This window comes from Pelobates fuscus, chromosome 3 (genome assembly GCF_036172605.1).
Source record: "Pelobates fuscus isolate aPelFus1 chromosome 3, aPelFus1.pri, whole genome shotgun sequence".
Lineage (NCBI taxonomy): Eukaryota > Metazoa > Chordata > Amphibia > Anura > Pelobatidae > Pelobates > Pelobates fuscus.
Window position 1 is genome coordinate 68,465,986 of NC_086319.1, and position 20,317 is coordinate 68,486,302.

Here is a 20,317-nt window from a genome sequence, read left to right on the forward strand (position 1 = left end):
TACCCGATTCCAGCTACCAAGTCCCTCTGCGCTGTTTCTGTCTCCACCTACTCCGACGTAAGTTCCGAGGGGGAAACTAATGCACAAGCATGGCGAGAGCTGTGCACGCCTTAGGCCTGCCCAATGGGAAAGCATAGAATCAAATGCTTTCCTATGTGGTTTTTCAAGATGCTGGACATCCTCATGCACAGCTTGAGGACGTCCAGAGTTCTTTCACGGAGTTAAGCTCTGTATAAATATATTAAGCGCCTCTAGTGGCTGTCTGGTAGACAGCCCCTAAAGGATGTCTTAACTCTGCAATATTTATATTACAGTTCCTTTGAAACTGCAATGTTTTAGATTACAGTGTTAAGGGAACAGGGGCTGTGAACCTAGACCACTTCAATGAGATGAAGTGGTCTGGGTGTCTAAAGTGTCCCTTTAAAAAATGTTATGACTCATTTTTGCCTTAACCATATTTCCACAGGGCAACCAGGGATACTGCTCAAAAGTGGATCCATGCCAAGGAATTCCAGGCACGATAAACAATTCAATGATATGAAATAGGTATACTGCCTATAGTTAGGGTTACCAGATTCACCATGTTTTCAGGGACACATATCATATTGATGGACACACATGAAAAGGGTTGCCCTGCAGTACGTAGAATTCCCAAGAAGGTGTATATGAGTAAGTAATTAGGCAATGAAGAATCCTGTAGAATATGCATTATACATACTGCAAGGCAGCCCTTTTCATGCGTTTTCGTAACTATGACAAAATGATGTGTCCCCGAAAACATGGAGGATATGGTACCCTACCTATATGTCTATTTAACACTGGAGCACTGCATTATGCCAGCCAATCAGACTACTCTTCAGTTTGAAAGTTGGTGGGCTGTGTTTTGTTCACACTATTGTAGATATCTACCAATAAACCTACAGAGAATGAGAAAAAATATATAAATGGAAATGTAAATTATATATGTAGCCATGTACAGCAATCAAAAACACTTAAAGGGAAACTAAAGTCACCCAGACCACTCAATGACGTTGTTCTGGTGCAGGAGAACCTGTCCTGTTAACACTGCAATGGAAAACATTTATAAACCACTGGATTGGACCATCACAGAAGGGGAAACTCAGTAATGTTGCGGGTGGCGGAGAGGTGAGCAGGGCCAAGGGAACCTAAGCACACGGAAAATGGTGAGTAAAACTATTAATTTTTATTGCAAAGGGGGGAGCAGCCTATATATAACAAGGGACAGGGCACTATAGTGTTAGGAATACAGTTTTGCATTCCTAACGTTATAGTGTTCCTTTAATTGTTGTTAGTCCTAATTTATTGCACAGGAACACAAATGCTTCATTTCATTTGCTGCAAAAAAAAAAATCTCAGTGGTGACATTCTTTTCAACTTGACTCAAATAACATGTTATCATTAATCAAATGCCTGAAGGATACAGAATTACACTGACTTCCAATAACTATGGAAGCATGGGGTATTGTTGCTATGACAACATTAGATCCTATCAGACTCCGTCATTGCTCTCAAATGCCAAAAACAGAATTTACACAATGTGCAGCATCCAGCATCTGGTCTCATCTTAAAACTAGAATTTAGGATAAGGGTAGCAAACAATGAACCTAGTAGCAATGATACAGATCTCTAAAAAGCAAAATAATAACAGAATTCTCAAAAAGGCAAAGGATATAGAGGCATCACTTATTTGAGAGAATAACAGTACGGATGGAACTGAAAATTTTATACAAGCCTGCGTATATATTTATGCATAGCGTTCACAAAGTTAGATTACTTAAATGACTTAATCTAAAATAGATGTCATTTCAAAGGCATTTTATCTGTGGAAGAAGACATGCGTGGAATGAGTTTATTTGTGATGTAGTCAAACATATTTGAAAGATTATCTCAAGAAAGCCCACAGCGTGCCCATGTGTCAGAGTCATTTCTAATATGTCAATAAAAAATATCTGTCTGGGACAAGATGCATTCACCTGACACCCTCTGGAGTGTAACTGTTATGCATCTTTGCTGGATCATAGCAGTTCAAGCTATAAACTGCTACCCGCTGATCTGTCTGGAGCCTTGGGCATATTTGAATCCAAAGGTCAGAGAGGCTGTTGCAAGACCTCACATAGAGATTGGAAATAAAATAATTATATGAGTTTTCACTGCATGTTTATAACAGAAATTGATACATTTCTTCAGACTTTAGCAAGCAGAAGAAAGAGCAATTCTACAATCAAAATGTATTTTTTTTTAGAGATATTTAAGAGATATGGGGGGAATTTTTGACAATGCACAACGCTGGGGCAAAGTGTTAAACGTGGAGCAGTTACCATGGAAACCAGTAGAATGTATGTTAAACGTGGAGCAGTTACCATGGAAACCAGTATAATGTATGTGAGCGTTAGAACGTTGCCCCAGGATGACACATGTTTTACCAAGAAAAGAAACGAACCCCATAGAATTCTGTGTTAATTCCTTAAAGAGGTTGCAAGATAGCAGTAATATTTTAATATTTTAGGATTCTATGTTCCTGGAGTTTGTAAAAAAAAGATTCATTTTAAATAGTCAAATTCTAGAGAGTATAACATACTCACCACTCTGCCAGAAAATCTCTCAATAGCCCTCTTCACTTTTCCATAGGTGCCTTTTCCCAGTGTCTCCTGCAGCTCATACCTGTGCTTCAGGTTGTGTTTGTGATGATGTCTCTTCACCCCATGCTGTTTGGTCAGAAGGTCTGGGGTGGCTGCTGCCTCGTCCGAGATCGCCTGAGATGGTGAGAGTTGCATCTGCTCCACCATGATTTCTGTCTCCCCTTCTAACTGCACATCACCTAGTCTCCTGTCACCATCAGGACCTGTTTCCAGTTTGGTCATATCAGCAACGGCTACAGCAGCATCGCCACCACCTTCACCATCCATCATCTCACCGGCAAGAAGCGCCTCTGCCACTCATTCAGTACGTTGCGACCACTTCTCATTGGCTGCCGCAGCTGCGCATTTGGCACGTGTAATCACCACACAAAAAAAAAAAAGTATTTATTTATTTATTTATTTATTTTTACAAAAAAATAAATAAATAACACCCAGTTTCAGCCGAACAGCCAGCGGGCATACGGCTGGCGAGAGAGGTTATATGAGTATCTGATGGCAGCAGCAACGCAATGTGATAGCCAGAACAGAGGGCACCCTCCTCCCAAAGCCTTCTCCGTCATGTGCAATGGGAGCAGACCTGGCTCAGAGTGAGATCCTCCAAGGGAACCTCCTGCCTGGAACACACACTTCAGAGATCCACCAAAAAAAAAAAGCTTAAAGCATGACCCCTGCTCTGCTTCTTCCCCTAGTATGACTGCATGTGCCTGGTCTCAGCAGGGGGGGTCCATTCTCAGTTTATATTCGTCCTGCCTCTTGGTGCAATTGCTCATCCAGAGCCTCTGTCCTTTCCTTAGCAAAGGTAGACAACAATGTGCTGGGCTCTGCAGAAACTCTCTCCATTTAGCCTTTAAATCCGGCAGTGCCTGGGGTGTTGTATGGCTTCTGATACGGTGACCTGAGGTGCAGCAGGGTGTACAGTTACAGGATGGTGAATCACCTTCCCTGATGCCATGATCCTTCCATTTCCTTCCTTTCAGGGATTTCTTTAATTTTTTTTTTCTTTCTTTCTTTTCTTTTTTGCCTGCAGCTCACGGGCAGCAGTTTACAAGCTTGTGTGAGAGGCCCTTTTCATCCCCTGTTCTTTCCTCTTGTCTGTGGAAAAGCCCAATGTGGGTGGAGCAGCCCCTCCTCCCCTTTCTCCCTTACATTCCAGACAGGGCTACAGCATGGAGCTGAGGTCAGCCAGCAGGGCACAAGCCAAGGATGTAGGTAGGCTACTGCAACAAGGGAAATGCCTGTCCAGCACTAGCATGCCTACATCCTGTACCACCTATCCTAGCTGAGGTCCCACTAGCAGCACCACCCTCCTATTGTGTGTATGTGTGTACAGCCTTATTAAACCACACTGTGCATTAAAACTACACTATCCACAGGAGACACAGACAAGGCATGGCACAGTGCATTCAATAAAATAGTCATTTCAAATATGGAAAAATAATGACACTGAACAATACTAATTAAATACTAATCAGAATAGTGCAGTATCTGGGTTTTTTGTTTTTTTTATATACTGCATTGTGTGTTAACAACGTCCCCTTGCTGTGTGAGCATGCTGTGACATAGCACTGTTTATGGGAGTTCAATTTCAGGGCAGTGTGTGTTTAGAGACCCCTCACCAGGTTACTAATGTTATGAACCCAATAAACAGTGCCTATAGGGTAGGGGTAGGCAGGGGGGTGTGTGGTCCTCAACATGTAGCATGCTGATGGTTGTCCATTCCTGCTATGGTGTAGAATGCACGTTTGAGGTAATATAACCTCAAAAATTCTTGAGTTTTGCGTTCGATCTAGAGTGGAATGCAACATAAATCCGTAGTTACAGTCCACAGCCTGTGTAATTTACCCTAACTCCTAAGGGATCATAAACCCAACTCACTCCAGATGTTGTGGAATGCAGTAATTAGAACTCAGAGCAAAGTTCTGGCTGGCTGAGATGGATGGGATTTGCATTTCACAGTTTTGTCAGTGCAAACGAAAGGTACCGTGAAAATGATTTAACTCCCACTGCACTTGAGGGATTATTAACTAAATTCCGGATTGAGTAAATACAAATGTGTAGATGTAGACAACACTTAATCACTAGACATCAGGATTTGAATGAATTCCTACTGCATTGAAAATTCGCAGATTTGCTAGAACCAAATGCGGTCAGTATTCATTTGTCCGACCAAATCTGTATCATTCGTTTGAAAAATCAGTAATATCTACATGCAAACCAATATAAAGCACAGGAATTGGACATTTATCAATGACCGTATGGCAACCGAAGATTACTTGAATGCGTCCGGTAGGATGCACATTCGCAATCATTCACCGGCCCACCTCAGAGTGGATTTAAATGGTAGCTTATTACCTTTTCTCCATCACTGCACCAGTTTCACCGTGGCAGGCCCTGCCTCCATGGCTGAGATCATTAGTCTCGATGATCTCAGCCAATCCAATGCTTTCCTATAGGAAAGCATTGGGAGGCTATTGTGCATGCGCTGCAAAATGCCGCGTTGCACCAATCAGCATCTCTTCATAGAGATGTATTGAATCAATGGATCTTGATGATGAGCATTCAGCGTCTCCATGCAGAGACAGGCAGCAGGTAAGTGCTGCACACGGTTCAGCACTAAAATAGGAAGCACCTCTAGTGGCCGTCTGAGTGACTGTCACTAGAGGTGTTACTAGGCAGCAATGTAAACACAGTGTTTAGATTGAAAAACCTGCAGGGACATGCTATAGACATCAGAATCACTACATTAAGCAGTAGTGGTTCAGGTGACTATAGTGTCCCTTTAATTAATAGGGACTAGTAACCCTCGCTATTATTAGGGTTGAGGGAGATATGGACTTTGATGTATTTTAGGGGGTATTTAAGGCATTGGGGCAGGGGGGCATGCTAATTTTAGGGGTGGTGGACAATGGCGTGTCCACACCTCCATTGTATAATTAAAGGGATACTGTAGTGCCAGGATTACAAAGCTGTATTCCTGGCACTACCAATCCCTCTGCATCCCCCCCTCCCTTGCGCCCCCCTCTCCCCGGTAAATAAAGGGGCGCTGGGTCAAAGCTCGCACCCCTACCCCTCTGTCCCATGATAAGCGGAGTGTAATGCGCATGGGCATCAATGAAAATTGATTCAGTGCTTTCCTATGGGGAAAAATCTGGTGCTGGAGGTCCTTATGCAGAGCGTGAGGACGTCCAGCATCAGATAAGGGACCAAAAGTCTGTTACGATTCCGGAAGCGCCCCCAGTGGCATTCTGGTAGATAGCCACTGAGGGCAGACTTAGAGCTGCAATGGAAACATTGCAGTTCTCTGGAACTGCAATGTTTAAGATTGCAGTACTAGGTGCAAAAGGGACACATCACCCAGACCACTTCAATGAGTTGAAGTGGTCTGGGTGCATACAGTGTCCCTTTAAGTAGGGCCCCTACCTAATGCCCCGTGGATGGGGACCTGAAGGACACTACCTCCCCCCCCTTATTATTAATATTAGATCCCCCACCTGTTGCCCATAAGTGGAGGCTTGAGAGGACCTAGTGTACGAATATTAGAGCAGCTGCTACCCGTTGCCCATGGTGGACACTACATGCTCCCACTTTATTATTATTATTATTATTAGGGCCCCTAGCCGTCACCCATGGGTTGGAGCCTGGGTGGGTCACTTGAACTTCCCCATGAATATTAGAGTAGTCCCCACCCTATGGGTGGGGCACGGGGGATTATTTCTCCGCCCCGTTATCTCACAGGTCCCATCGCCCTGAGAGATGGGCTTTTCTAGTGACTGGGCAACAATTGCTGTCCAGTCTGTAATTTTAAATGTTTAGGAGACACATTCGGTGGGGGCATAAGGAAATGCGATACCTCCATTATAGTAATATGGGTATCTTTATTGCCCCCCCATAGGACTTGTATTTGTTTATTTTTTTAAACTTTTTTTGTGTTGCGGCTGGCTAGCAAGTGATGCCCAGCCACCACATATGTAGCCCTTGAGAGTTTTTATCTATTTGCTCACTGGCAACGCTGGTCAAACACCTTGGATTTGTTAAAATCCAATTTAAATCAGATTTAAAGCCTCCAGGCCCTGATTTGAAGCCTGGGTCCCAGCGTTTGCAGCACTTGGTCTGGATTTCAGCCGTCCAGTGGCGTTCTGTCCGCCTAAAATCCAGATCAAATTCAGACCCATACAGTGCTTGATTTACAAAACTGAAAACATCGTTCAATTTCATCAACAAAGACCGCATTTTGTAGTCTGAATGGCCCCATACAGCAGCTGATGGTTTTGTCCTATTCGATACAGGGCAATTTGGACTTGTGAATAACCCCATTGCAGTTTTGTACAAAATGTTTATCTTACCCATACAGGCAACTGGTCTATTTTAGCCTTAATTTTGGCATTTAGATTTCAATTTACTGCTGTTCAGATGTTAGCAAATAAATACATAGAATTTTAAGAAAATCAAAAGTAATTTCAATTATTAGGCCAAACTAGTCAAAACAAACACCTTAGCTGTCTTGAATTCTTCTAGTTTGGATATATAGGAATAAAAAAATAAAATTTACTTTGAATGCATGACAAGTCACTTTATAATCCTTGCAACAAGAGCATATAACTGAATTGGAGTATTTTTCCAAATCAGCAATCTGGGTCTAAATTGTACAATTTGGATTTTAGTTTGCTACAATTTAGGGTTTATTGCTTAAAGGACCACTCTAGGCACCCAGACCACTTCAGCTTAATGAAGTGGTCTGGGTGCCAGGTCCCTCTAGAATTAACCCTTATTTTTATAAACATAGCAGTTTCAGAGAAACTGCTATGTTTATAATAGGGTTAATACAGCCTCCAAATCCTCTAGTGGCTGTCTCACTGACAGCCGCTAGAGGCACTTGCGTGATTCTCACTGTGAAAATCACAGTGAGAGCACGCAAGCGTCCATAGGAAAGCATTGTAAATGCTTTCCTATGAGACCGTCTGAATGCTCTTGCCGCGCATGCGCATTCAGCCGAAAGGGAGGATCGGAGGCGGAGAGGAGGAGGAGAGCTCCCCGCCCGGCACTGGAATAAAGGTAAGTTTTAACCCTTTACTCTCCCCAGAGCCCGGCGGGAGGGAGTCCCTGAGGGTGGGGGCACCCTCAGGGCACTATAGTGCCAGGAAAACGAGTATGTTTTCCTGGCACTATAGTGGTCCTTTAAAGAGACACTGTAGTCACCAGAACAACTACAGCTTAATGTAGTTGTTGTGGTGAGTAGAATCATTCCTTGCAGGCTCTTTGCTGTAAACACTGTCTTTTCAGAGAAAAGGCAGTGTTTGCATTAAAGCCTAGGGACACCTCCAGTGGCCACTCCTCAGATGGCCACTGGTGGTGCTTCCTGTGTCTGATGTTCAGCGTCTCCATGCTCTGCATGAACTTTCCCCATAGAGATGCATTGATTGGCCAGGCCAGCATTTGGCCCCACCTCCTTGACAATCTAAGCCAATCCAATGCTTTTCCTATGGGAAACCATTGGATTGCCTGAAGTAATCAATTCCGATTATGTCAGCCAAGGAGGTGGATCGTGGTGGAGCCAGCGCTGGCAGAGTGGAAATAAGGTAAGCTTTCTTACCTTTTAAGGGGGGTCAGAGGGGCCATGTCATTATAGGGTCAGGAATCCATGTTTGTATTCCTGACCCTACAGTGTACCTTTAAGTCTCAAAGTCAGCAGAATGCTATAGTTGTTTGCTTTTATTGAAAATAATGTTTAGCATCAGTGCCTGTGCCACACTGAAGTGCACGTATATTTTTACTGTATTCCCCGAGTTTACATGTAAACAAGATGTACTCACTTTGTACTGTGAAAACTGCTGTGCCTCCTGGGGAAATGAATGAGATAAGCACACTACTGAGTCATGACAAGCCAAAAAACTAAGCACCTTGCTAAAATTAGTTTAGCTTGGATTGTAAGTTTGTTTCCTCCCTTTAAGAACAATGTGTACCAGTCAGTTTCTCTTTGAAATAAAATTAAATAAATAAGCGCATTTAATGTATGACTCCCAATTATATTTAAACTTTTGTAGAAACACTGGTCAAGCTTACACATTTCAGAGTTTAGCAATTAAAGGAACACTATTGTGTTGGGAATATAGGAAGCAGGCTATCCCTGCAATGAAAACATTACCATTACTTTAAACAGATAACTACGGTGAACTGAAATCCATGGTGCAAAATTCCGGCTAAAATATCATAGCTTAGCTGGAGAATTTTTTTCTAAATCATATATTTTGGCTTAAATTTGAAAAAAGCTGAGTTTTTATTTCATGTCAATTCACTGTTTAGTGAATAGGTGAATACAATTCTAAACGGTAAATTATGGAGAAATGACAAAGTCAAAACACCTAAGTTGGAGAATTTGTTTCCATTCTGCACGTTTTCCATTTTAGTATTACTGTATAATGTAATGGTTAAAGACTGCTTTGTGCTAAGGTTTATTTATTGAACACCACACTGTAGTCAATAGAAATATGAATTGTAAAATTTAAGCTAAAATAGCCACGTTGCCATCATAGCTGAGTTGGAGACTTTTTTTTGTGTATCTTTTGAACCTCTCTGTGTGTTTCTCCTAATCCTCCCTTTCAACCTTGTGTGTCTCTTAACCCTTTTCATCCTCTTGTGTATCTCTTAAGTCCCATTACCTATTGTCTGTTTCTTAATCCTCTTACCATATTTTGTTCACTCACATACACAGTGACATTCATGCATAACCATGCAATCATGCACGCAGTCACATACAAACATGGACCCATGCACAGTCACATACACATAATCACACAAATGTACACACAGTCACTTACACATGCATATACCTAGACACACAGTCGCATACAATCACATGCACACAGTCAAACCCATACATAGAGTCACACACATGCAGTCACACTCACACAGTCACATACAGTCACAATCACATACAGGCACACAATCACATACATACAGGCGCACGGTCACATATAGTCACAGTCAGTGGCGTACTAAGGGGGGCGGTCCACCCGGGTGCCACTCACCTGCGGGGATGCCCGGGGCAGACTGCAATGCCCCTCCTGCGCCCATCGCTGAGACCGGTCTGCAGCTCCGCAATGTGCATAGCTGCAGACCATGTGTCTCGCGAGCACTGCCCAATCAGAGCATTGCTGCAGGTTACCACGGCAACGCTCTGACTGGGTCTCCCAAGATCCATGGTCTGCAGCTCTGCGGAGCTGCAGACTGGAAATTATGGCCACCGGACCACCAGGGAGCCCACTGGACAACCAGACAGCCCCCACTGGACCACCAGGGATTTAAGGTAATTTTTGAGTACCCCCTGCATCACCCCCCCCCCCCCCGTCCTCTCCTCATTATTATTATTATTATTATTATTATTATTATTATTATTGTATTATTTATATAGCGCCATCAGACTCATCACATCACCCCTCCTCCCTCTCCTCATCACCCCCCTCCCTCTTATCACCCCCTCCCTCTCATCACCTCCTCCCTCTCACAATCACCCCCTCCCTCTCATCATCCTCTCCCTCTCACAATCACCCCTTCTCTCTCATCACCTCCTCCCTCTCATCACCCGCTCCCTCTCATCACCCCTCCCTCTCACAATCACCCCCTCCCTCTCATCACCCCCTCCCTCTCACAATCACCCCCTCCTCTCATCACCCCCTCCCTCTCATCACCCCCTCCCTCTCATCACCCCCTCCCTCTCACAATCACTTCCCTCCCTCTCATAACCCCCTCCCTCTCCTCATCACTCCTCTCCCTCTTATCACCCCTCCCTCTCACAATCACACCCACCCTATCATCACCCCCTCCCTCTCACAATCACCCCCACTCCCTTTCATCATCACCCCCCTCCCTCTCCTCATATCACCCCCTCCCTCTCCTCATCACCCCCCTCCCTCTCATCACCCCCTCCCTCTCACAATCACCCCCCTCCCTCTCACAATAACCCCCCTCGCTCTCACAATCTCCCCCCTCGCTCTCATCATCACCCCTTCCCTCTCATCATCACCCCCTTCCTTTTCACAATCACCACCCCTCCCTCTCCTCATCACCCCCTCCCTCTAACAATCACCCCCCCCACAATCACCACCTCTCCCTCTCACAATCACCCCCTCCCTCTCACGATCACCACCCCTCCCTCTCACAATCACCACCCCTACCACTCACAATTACCCCCTCCCTCTCACAATCACCACCCCCACTCTCACAATCACCCCCCCTCACAATCACCACCCCTCCCTCTCACAATCACCACCCCTCCATGAGCTCCCTCTCACTTCACCCCCTCCCTCTCACCATCACCCCTTCCCTCACATCATTATCCACTATACAAACACACGCAGACACACACTTATACATGTGTGTCTGTGTATCTGTATGTGTGTTGGTATATGTGTATCTGTATGTGTCAGTGTGTGTCTGTGTATCTGTCTGTGTGTCTTTGTATATGTTTGTGTGTCTGTGTTTGTATCACTGTGTGTGTCTCTATCTGTATGTGTGTCTGTGCCTGTGTGTTTCTCTCTGTATCTGTATGTGTGTGTGTTTTTATCTGTGTGTCTATCTGTATGTGTCAGTGTTTGTCTGTATCTGTGTATGACTGTTTCTATGTAACTGCATGTGTGTACCTATGTGTCTGTGTATGTGTCCCTGTGTGTGTATATGTAAGTATATGTATGTATATGTGCATATATCTCAGCATTTCGCCTACACTACACAGAAATACAACCCTGCATCCAAATGTCAACACTACAAAAAAACACTACCATATTCAAAAACCACACTACGGAAAAATGCACTCCTGCATTCAAATGCCAGTGCGTGCAAACACATTGGTACAGTCACTCACACATACTCCATGAAAAAACATGCTTACATTCAAACACACAAACAGTGCTTGGTGCTAAATACATAAAAAAAACAAAAAGCACTGCTCAGTGCTAAAGACACGAAAATAATTAGCGAGTGTTTTTTACATTTTTAAGAGGGGTGGGGGTGGCGGGGTTGGAGGTGTGCCGAATATAGCATCTGCCCCGGGTGCCAAATGCTCCAGGTATGCCCCTGGTCACAGTCTCACACAGGCATACAGTCAGACGCACAGTAACATACACAAAGTCACAGAGATGGAGAGTCTGTGGCAAAACTATGAGGGGCTGTAGGAGCATTATGCCCTACAATCACCAGATGAAGAAGGGAGGTGCACCAGACGAATGGGTGGGGGTGAGAATGTAGGGGTCATGAGCATGAGAGGTAGATGAGAGAATGGGGTAATCAGCATGGGAGGGGAGAGATAATGGGGTAATGAGAATCGCATGAAAGTGTTAATGGCATAATGAGAATGATGAGGGGAAGAGGTAATGAGGTGATGAGCATGGGATGGGGGGAGTAAATGGAGTAAAGAGCATTTGAGGGGGAGAGAGAATGGGTTAATCAGCGTGGGCGTAATAACCCGGTACATGATTCTGGAAACTCACTCAGCAAATCACTTAAAAAAATAACTTTATAAGCTGCGATGGGTGCTCACTGATCCCAGCATGCACTGACTACCTGTACTTGTTTGAAGAATTAAGGGGCACCCAACTGAGTCTTTGCCCCGGGTGAAAGAATGTCTATTCGGTATTGTGTCGCTCATCATGACACATGATTCAGAGAGTGTGGACTGCACTCACCTTAATATGTATACATTATAGGGGTGCTGCTGGAACCAATTAATACAACATACAAGATCCAGCACACTTACTCACTAATCACCAACTTCAAAGCTCACAAAATGTAATCATTTTTTTTAAAACACCAAACTTAGGCAAAATAATGGGGACTTGATTGCCGGGGTGTGTTTGTATGTAATGTTGGTTTGCAGTGTTGGTGTTTGATTGAAGGGGTGCTTTTATATCATTTAGTGTTTTAATACAGGGGTGTGTTTGTACATAATGTTTGCGATTGATTGCATCTTCCTTGCTACATGCTTGGTCGGTCTGAGACTGACGTTCAGGCACATGCTGAGCAGGGTAGCTTTGTGGCACCACCTGTCACCCACTGCAGAACCTGCCCCATGCATGAGAATGGATTGGCCGGGGTAATCAGCAGTGTCAACCCTCTACTGACTGCCTCACCGATGCCACAGCCTCAGTAACTTTATGGAGAAAGGTTAAATGGCCTAATTGTTGCAGGCATGGATGAGGGTGTTGGGCCTTTTAAAGCTGCAGTGTTCAAATGAAACGGCCTTCTAAATGTTCAAAATGTTGCTTTCCATTTTAATTATATTTTTCTACCTGTGTATCTGATGCGTCATAGCCTGAATACAATTATGCTTTGAATTTATTACAACAGTGCTATTAACTTAATTGATGATTGAAAGGGAATTTTAAAATTAAGGAATGGAAAGTATAGCTGACTTAGATAATTTTCCAGTTCACTTAAATTTGAAATTCACTTTGAATTCTCACTGGGGTGAATAATCCTGTTAGTATTTAGTGGATGAACCCCGCAGAATAATAAGGTGCTTAAGGTCAAGCTGCTTCAATTCATGTGTAACTTTTATCATGTTTATCACAGTGTGATAAAGGCTTGACATGCGATTCATCTGTGTTTATGTTTTGTACATTATGTCAAATAAACCGCCTAAATGTGCAGTTTATAATCCAAGGGTATATTCATTAAATCTCAAGTGTGCTTCAGAGGAGCAAAGAAGGGATGGTTCAAAAACTAAAGAGTTATCACCAATAGTATTCCCAAAAGGCCCGCTAAGCCACAATCATTTGCCTCCTGCAGAGCTGTGTGTGTCCCTATCCTGCTATAAATGAAAACTGTCATTGTTGATTGAAAACAGCCCATGTTTGCTCTGAGATGTTGCTGTGGGTTCCAAATAAATAGCTGTCTTGGAATATCATGAGCACTGGATCTTTTGTTTTATACGTTGCTTCGCTACTAAGAGTATTCCGATCTGCATTATTCAAAACCATGATTGACCTGGTACCATCCCAGTTTGGTGAGTGCCACCTAAATTTGTTCTCATGTTACTATGACTGAAAATAGAAAAATTACACATAAAATATAATTGTCCTGTATTAATTTGTAATAAAAACAAATAAAATATTTAGTACATCCTCGGGGGTGACTATCTCACACCATCTTTGGTCAGAAGCACCATTTTTGTGCGAAGGCCTCGCTAAATTCAAAAGTCTGAAATAATCAGAGAGAGCCTTATTGGGATGAACTGTGCTTGTGCATAAGGTCAGGATTCATGAATTTACTCTATACCCTGCAAAGGTTTTAGGTCAGACAAACAGTACTTCCAATCAAAGATAATTTAAACATTGCTGCCAGCACAGAGCAACCATAAGCCAAGGGGAGAACTGAAAAGAGGTATTTGCATATTATATGATGCGTAATTATTATTATTTTATTATTTATAACGCGTCAGCAAATTCCGTAGCGCTGTACAATGGGTATGGTGAACCTTGTATTATAGGAAATATTTAGATTTTTGCAGATTATTACATATATCATGCATTCATCCTGCTTCAAGTAAACTGTTGATTTTATTGAATATTCCAAATTATTGTCAACTGTATCACTTGGTCTATTTGCAATATTTTATTTATTAATTTTTTTAGATAATCAAAACTTTTAGCAAAATTCAACAAAACGCAGCTCCATATATATTTTATATATTTCTTATGAAACACAAGAAAGCAGATTTTAAAACACATTTGTTGCTTTCATTCGTCACTTTGGTGACATTATTGTTAACTGAGAAATGTCTAATAAGCTTAATTAGCTTCTAAGTAGATCATATTAAGTAGTTTTCACTGTTTGTTAAAACGACTTGCAATGTCGTGAACCTCAAGTAATTTTTACAGCAAATTCAAATAACAGATATTACATGTTTATTATCTTTTCAACAAAACAGTCTTATCAATCGCTTCTGTTTTTTCCAAGTTTGTCTTCATTGGCCCTTTGCCATGATGACTTCAGCCACATTTTAGAGATCCTTTCGATGTCAGAGAAGCAAGCAAGCGATGTGAATGGGGTGAAATGCCTTTCGTGTTTCAGAACGCAATGGGATAAATTTAACATTGAAGCACTAGTTAGATGGCTGCACCCACTCATAGTTAATATGTAGCAGCTAAGTAGGGAGATATGTTTGTGCTGGTTTGGCTAAATGATGCAGGAAGTGGCTAATACTGAAGTACTATTGATTATACATGACAGTTTCAATTTTATTTATTCAGAACATAGAATACAAACTACAACAACTTAATTTATATGAAATTGTTTTGGTGCCTGGAGAGTCCTTTTAAATGTTCTGTCTCTCTGTCCAGCAATATTTAACATGACCTGTAGCAAAGTCAGGGAACCTTGCCCTCAGTTGTTGTACGTCGACTTTCAAGCTGTAAACACACAACTGGATTAGCTCACCTGCAGAATATGCTTTCGTAACATCAATGAAGGCCACATAAATGAAAGAGAATTTGGTGGCTAAAGGAAAGCAGTAACAAAACACGTAAGAATATTAACATCTTTGTTTACAAAAGACCAGTTATTCATGTTCCTAATTTAATTTCTATTTTTGGCATTTTTACTGCCAAGTGACATGGAAAAAAAGAAATCTCTGTTGTCAAGGCAGCATCTTTTAATTTCAGCTATCTTACTTTATGACATTTTTAATTTCCATAGTTATCCGCTTTGCACTCCACAGTTGACTTCGGGACAGTCTTTTAGGAAGTAATGTAACAGTACATGCTAAGCCTCACAATATACCCAGGAAAACTGAAACCAGCCTCTACACATTCATATATTTTATTGATGCTTATTGATATGCTTTCCTGAATAAGTGAGTTGTCAATGTTTTAGTGAAGGAATGAATACTAGGTGAATGCCTAACTGAGAATGGAAGGGAGTTTCACAGGAACGGTGCAGCCCTAGAGAAGTCTTGAAGGTGAGCATCAGAAGTGGGAGTATGAATAGAGGATAGACATAGATCTTTGGCAGAGGGTAGAGGCCTAGAAGGGACATACTTGTGTATTAAGGAAGATAGGTAGGTTGGAGAAGCATTATATAGTGATTTGTACGCAAGTACCAAAATTTTAAATTGAGCCCTACATCATATGGGAGTCAATGTAGGGACTGACAGAGGAGGGAGGTGCGGGCGGACTGGAAGATGAGCCTCGTTGCCGCACTCATTATAGACTATAAGACACGTAAGACCACTGAGAAGCAGATTGCAGTACTCAAGGTGAGAGAGGACAGTGGCATGAACCAGCACCTTAGCCGCATCTGGCGTTAAACAGGGGCTGATGTATGCAATGTTTTTATGACGGCAACAGCAGGATTTGGCAGTCGACTGGACATGAGGGGTGAAGAAGAGGTTGGAGTCAAAGAGAACACTTGGGCAGTGAGCCTGCGATGTAGAAAAAATGGTAGCGCCATTGACTTTGAGGGAGACACACGGGAGTAGTAACACTTCAGGGAGGAAAAACCACCTGTTTAGGACAGGTCAAGTTTAAGAAATTGAGCAGCCATCCAGTTAGAAAGCAGAGTGGCAGTCAGAGATACGAGTCATGAGCGAGGATGAGAGATCGTTAGAGGACAGATAGATTACCGTGTCATCTGCATAGAGATGATATTGGACAGGAGCTAATGAGTTTACTAATCGAAGCAGTATAGATCAAGAACAGTAGTGGACCAAGGACAGAAGGACAGAACCTTGGGGAACACCAACAGAGAGGGGTTGGACAGAAGAGGCAAAGTCAGGGAAAGAAACACAGTAGGAACACAGGGAGAGATTGGAGGAACACAACGAGGAAGACCGAGATTACGGAGGATGAGAAGAAGCTGTTGATGATCAACAGTGTCAAAAGCAGCAGAAATGTCAAGGAGAATTAGGATAGAGTATTGACCATGAGATTTTTGCAGTGATTATGTAATTGGATACTAGGCATGTGCATGGGGAAAATTTTCGGTTCGGTTCGGCATTCCGAAATTCGGAACTTCGGCAACTTCGGAACTTCGACACTTCAGCACTTCGGAACTTCGGCAGTTCGACACTTCGGAAATTCTGCATCTTCGGAACGTCAGCACTTCAGCACTTCGGAACTTCGGAACTTCGGAACTTCGGAACTTCAGCATTTCGGAACTAAGGAATTTCGGGACTTTGGCACTTCTATTGCAGCTGCTTAGTAGATAACTCCATAATTCCCACGGTATTAGGGAGTTATCTACCAAAAGACTGAAAGACCTATATTGGTCTTTCAGACAAATTTACTAATACTAAGTAAAATGACTTAGTATTAGTAAATTTTGCCCCTACTCGCTATACCGCGAGTAGGGGCATGTCTAGTAAACAGTGAGCAGCCTGTGGCTAAATACTAATAAGGGGGGACCTAATGTCCTCCCCTCTGGCCCCCACCCCTGAGCGGTGGGTGGGGGCCCTAAATAGTAATAGGGGGGACCTAATGTCCCCCCCTGACCCCCACCCCTGAGCAGTGGGTGGGGGCCCTACAGTAAAACAAGGGGGACCTAATGTCCTCCCCCCTGGCCCCCACCTCTGACCGGCGGGTGGGGGCCCTAAATCCTAAAAAGATGGGGGACCTAATGTCCTCCCCCCTGACCCCCACCCCTGAGCGACGGGTGGGGGCCCTAAATACCAATAGGGGGGGACCTATTGTCCTCCCCCCGGCCCCCTCCCCTGAGAGGCGGGTGGGGGCCCTAAAAAATGCCCCCCCAGGTGACTAGGGGTCCCCAAACCCCTATTCACCCCCTCCCCCCCAAAAAAAATTATCCCCCTACCTACCCCCCTCACCCTAAAAATAATGAGGGGGGGGCCTTTAACTAAAAAAAAGGCCAAATAAAAAAATAATAATAACGACGCAATAAAAAAAAAAAAAACGAGCGCAAAAACAAATAAGCCATCCAATCAGAGTGCTCTGACAGGTAAATGAAGAGACTGACAGGTAAGTTTCTACATTTACCTGTCACAGCACTTTGATTGGTTGGTTTGAAATCCACCATTCAGAGTGCTCTGTGTCATTTTACACAGCGTGGGAAAGTTCTTTGGAATTTTCCCACGCTGTGTAATTTGACTCATAACTCTCTGATTGGTTACTTAATCCACCAATCAGAGAGTTATGAGTCAAATTACACAGCGTGGGATAGAAGGATGGCGGAAGAAGGATTTCCCCCCCCCCCTTTTTTTTTTTTATTGCGTCGATTATTATGGTTGTTTTATCTGGCCTTTTTTGGGGCTGAAAAAAGAAGATTTTAGAAGAAAGAAAACATTGAATGTTTTTTTTTTTGTTTTTTTTACAGGTTCTTAGTTAAATGTCCCCCCCTCATTATTTTTAGGGGGCTAGGTAGGGGGATAATTTTTTTTGGGGGGGGAGGGGGTGACTAGGGGTTTGGGGACCCCCACACACCTGGGGGGGCATTTTTTTTAGGGCCCCCACCCGCTGCTCAGGGGTGGGGGCCGGAGGGAGGACAATAAGTCCCCCCCCTATTGGTATTTAGGGCCCCACCCGCCGCTGAGGGGTGTGGGCCAGGGGGGAGGACATTAGGTCCCCCCTTTATTAGTATATAGGGCCCCCACCCACCGCTCAGGGGTGGGGGCTAGGGGGGAGGACCTTAGGTCCCCCCACCGCTTTTTAGGATTTAGGGCCCCCACCCGCCGCTCAGGGGTGGGGGCCAGGGGGGAGGACATTAGGTTCCCCCCCCTTATTTTACTCTAGGGCCCCCACCCACTGCTCGGGGGTGGGGGCCAGGGGGCCAGGGGGGAGGACATTAGGTCCCCCCTATTACTATTTAGGGCCCCCACCCACCGCCCAGGGCGGAGGACCTTTTTTTTTTTTTTTTTTAACAGTGAGCAGCCACAGACTGCTCACTGTTTAATAGACATGCCCCTACTCGCGGTATAGCGAGTAGGGGCATAATTTAGTAATACTAAGTAATGTTTACTTAGTATTAGTAAATTTGGCTGAAAGACCAATTTAGGTATTTCAGCCTTTTAGTAGATAGCTCCCTAATGCTGTGGGAATTAGGGAGTTATCTACTTTTTCATTCCTGTCATTACATGACTGGCCAAGTAACTTACATTTTATATGAATGTATGTTACTTGATTGTTGTAAGTGTTGGAAATGCTTACAGCTGAATCCTGGCTATGTTTGTATACTTTTTATTTAAAATTGTATACAATGTAACATTTTTCTTCTTTCACTGGGTAAGTATATTAGTACTTAGGCAAAACTGTGCTTCGGAACTTCGGCAATTTCGGCACTTCGGCACTTACCACGGCAACGTTACGGCTCTGGCGAAAGTAAACTCTAGCCCTGGAGCTACGGGCTAGAGTTCACTCTCAACACTGTGACCACCAGGGATTCCTGGTGGTTGCAGTGGTGAGAGTGAACTCTAGCCCCATAAACACACTACCCCCACACACCATACACATTCACACACTGCCCCCCATACACACACACTGCCCCCACACACACCATACACATTTACACACATTGCCTCTCACACACAAACACACACATACACTGCCCACCCATACACACACAGCCCCCATACTAACATTGCCACACACATACACAGCCCCCTCATACACACATTGCCCCACACACCCTACACATTCACACACTACACCCCCTCACACACACTACACCCCCTCACACACACTACACCCCCTCACACACACTGAACCTTTCACACACACTGCACCCCTTACACATTGCACCACTGCTCCTATACCCTACAACAGCCTCATATCCCAGCAGACCCCAGGTAAGTTGTCAAACTGTTCTTAAACGGTTTGACTACTTACTCTGGGAGGGGGGCCCGGCCCTCCTGGCACCATAACGACTACACAGAGCAGTAGTGGTTATTGTGCATGGATTATTTCTTTAACCCCTTAAGGACACATGACGTACGTGACACGTCATGATTCCCTTTTATTCCAGAAGTTTGGTCCTTAAGGGGTTAAATAATCTCCAAGTGCCCCAGTAGCCAGCAAGCCAGCCAGCCCACAGGCCAGCCAGCCAGCCCACAGGCTGGCCAGTAGCCAGCCAGCCAGCCTACAGGCCACCAGTTAGGCTTACAGCCAGCAAGCCCACAGCCTGCCAACCGCAGCCAGCAAGCCACAGCCTGTCAACCGCAGCCAGCAAGCCACAGCCTGCCAGCCAGCAAGCCACAGCCAGCAAGCCAACAGCCTGCTAGCCGCAGCCAGCAAGCCCACAGCCTGCCGGCAGTAGCCAGCAAGCCCACAGCCTGCCAGCAAGCCCACAGCCTGCCAGCCGCAGCCAGTAAGCCCACAGCCTTCCAGCAAGCCCACAGACTGCCAGCCAACAACAGTAATTAAGGTAAGAGGAGCCAACTTGGCCTAGGTATCAGCGAGCTATGTTGTGTTGCTATATTGTGAATAGGAGCCAGAGTGTTGGAGAGACCCCCCTCCAGGCCCCATTAGACTCCATTGTAGTCTCTAATGGGACCTGGAGGAAATTCTTTCTAACACACTCTCTAAAGGACACTGAGATAGCCTCTGCTAGAATACTCCCCCCCTCCATGGCCCATTAGTCCTCAATTGTAGTCTCTACTGGGGCCTGGAGGCGACTGTTTCCAGCAGGGACACTGAGATGGCCTCTGTTAGAAAGACCCC

The 20,317-nt window shown here is 44.2% G+C and overlaps 1 protein-coding gene and 1 long non-coding RNA gene across 2 annotated transcripts in view; one reads left to right on the plus strand and one right to left on the minus strand.

The window, feature by feature from the left end:
• NUAK1 (NUAK family kinase 1) overlaps positions 1 to 3,026 on the minus strand; it is a 66,240-nt gene extending 63,214 nt beyond the window's left edge. The window contains exon 1 of the mRNA XM_063447155.1: positions 2,604 to 3,026. Within this exon, the coding sequence (XP_063303225.1) occupies positions 2,604 to 2,930 (327 nt within the window). The 5' untranslated portion in view covers positions 2,931 to 3,026. The remainder of the gene's footprint in view (positions 1 to 2,603) is intronic.
• Positions 1 to 20,317, plus strand: part of LOC134600788 (uncharacterized) — a 329,656-nt gene that overhangs the window by 253,588 nt on the left and 55,751 nt on the right. The window lies entirely within an intron of this gene.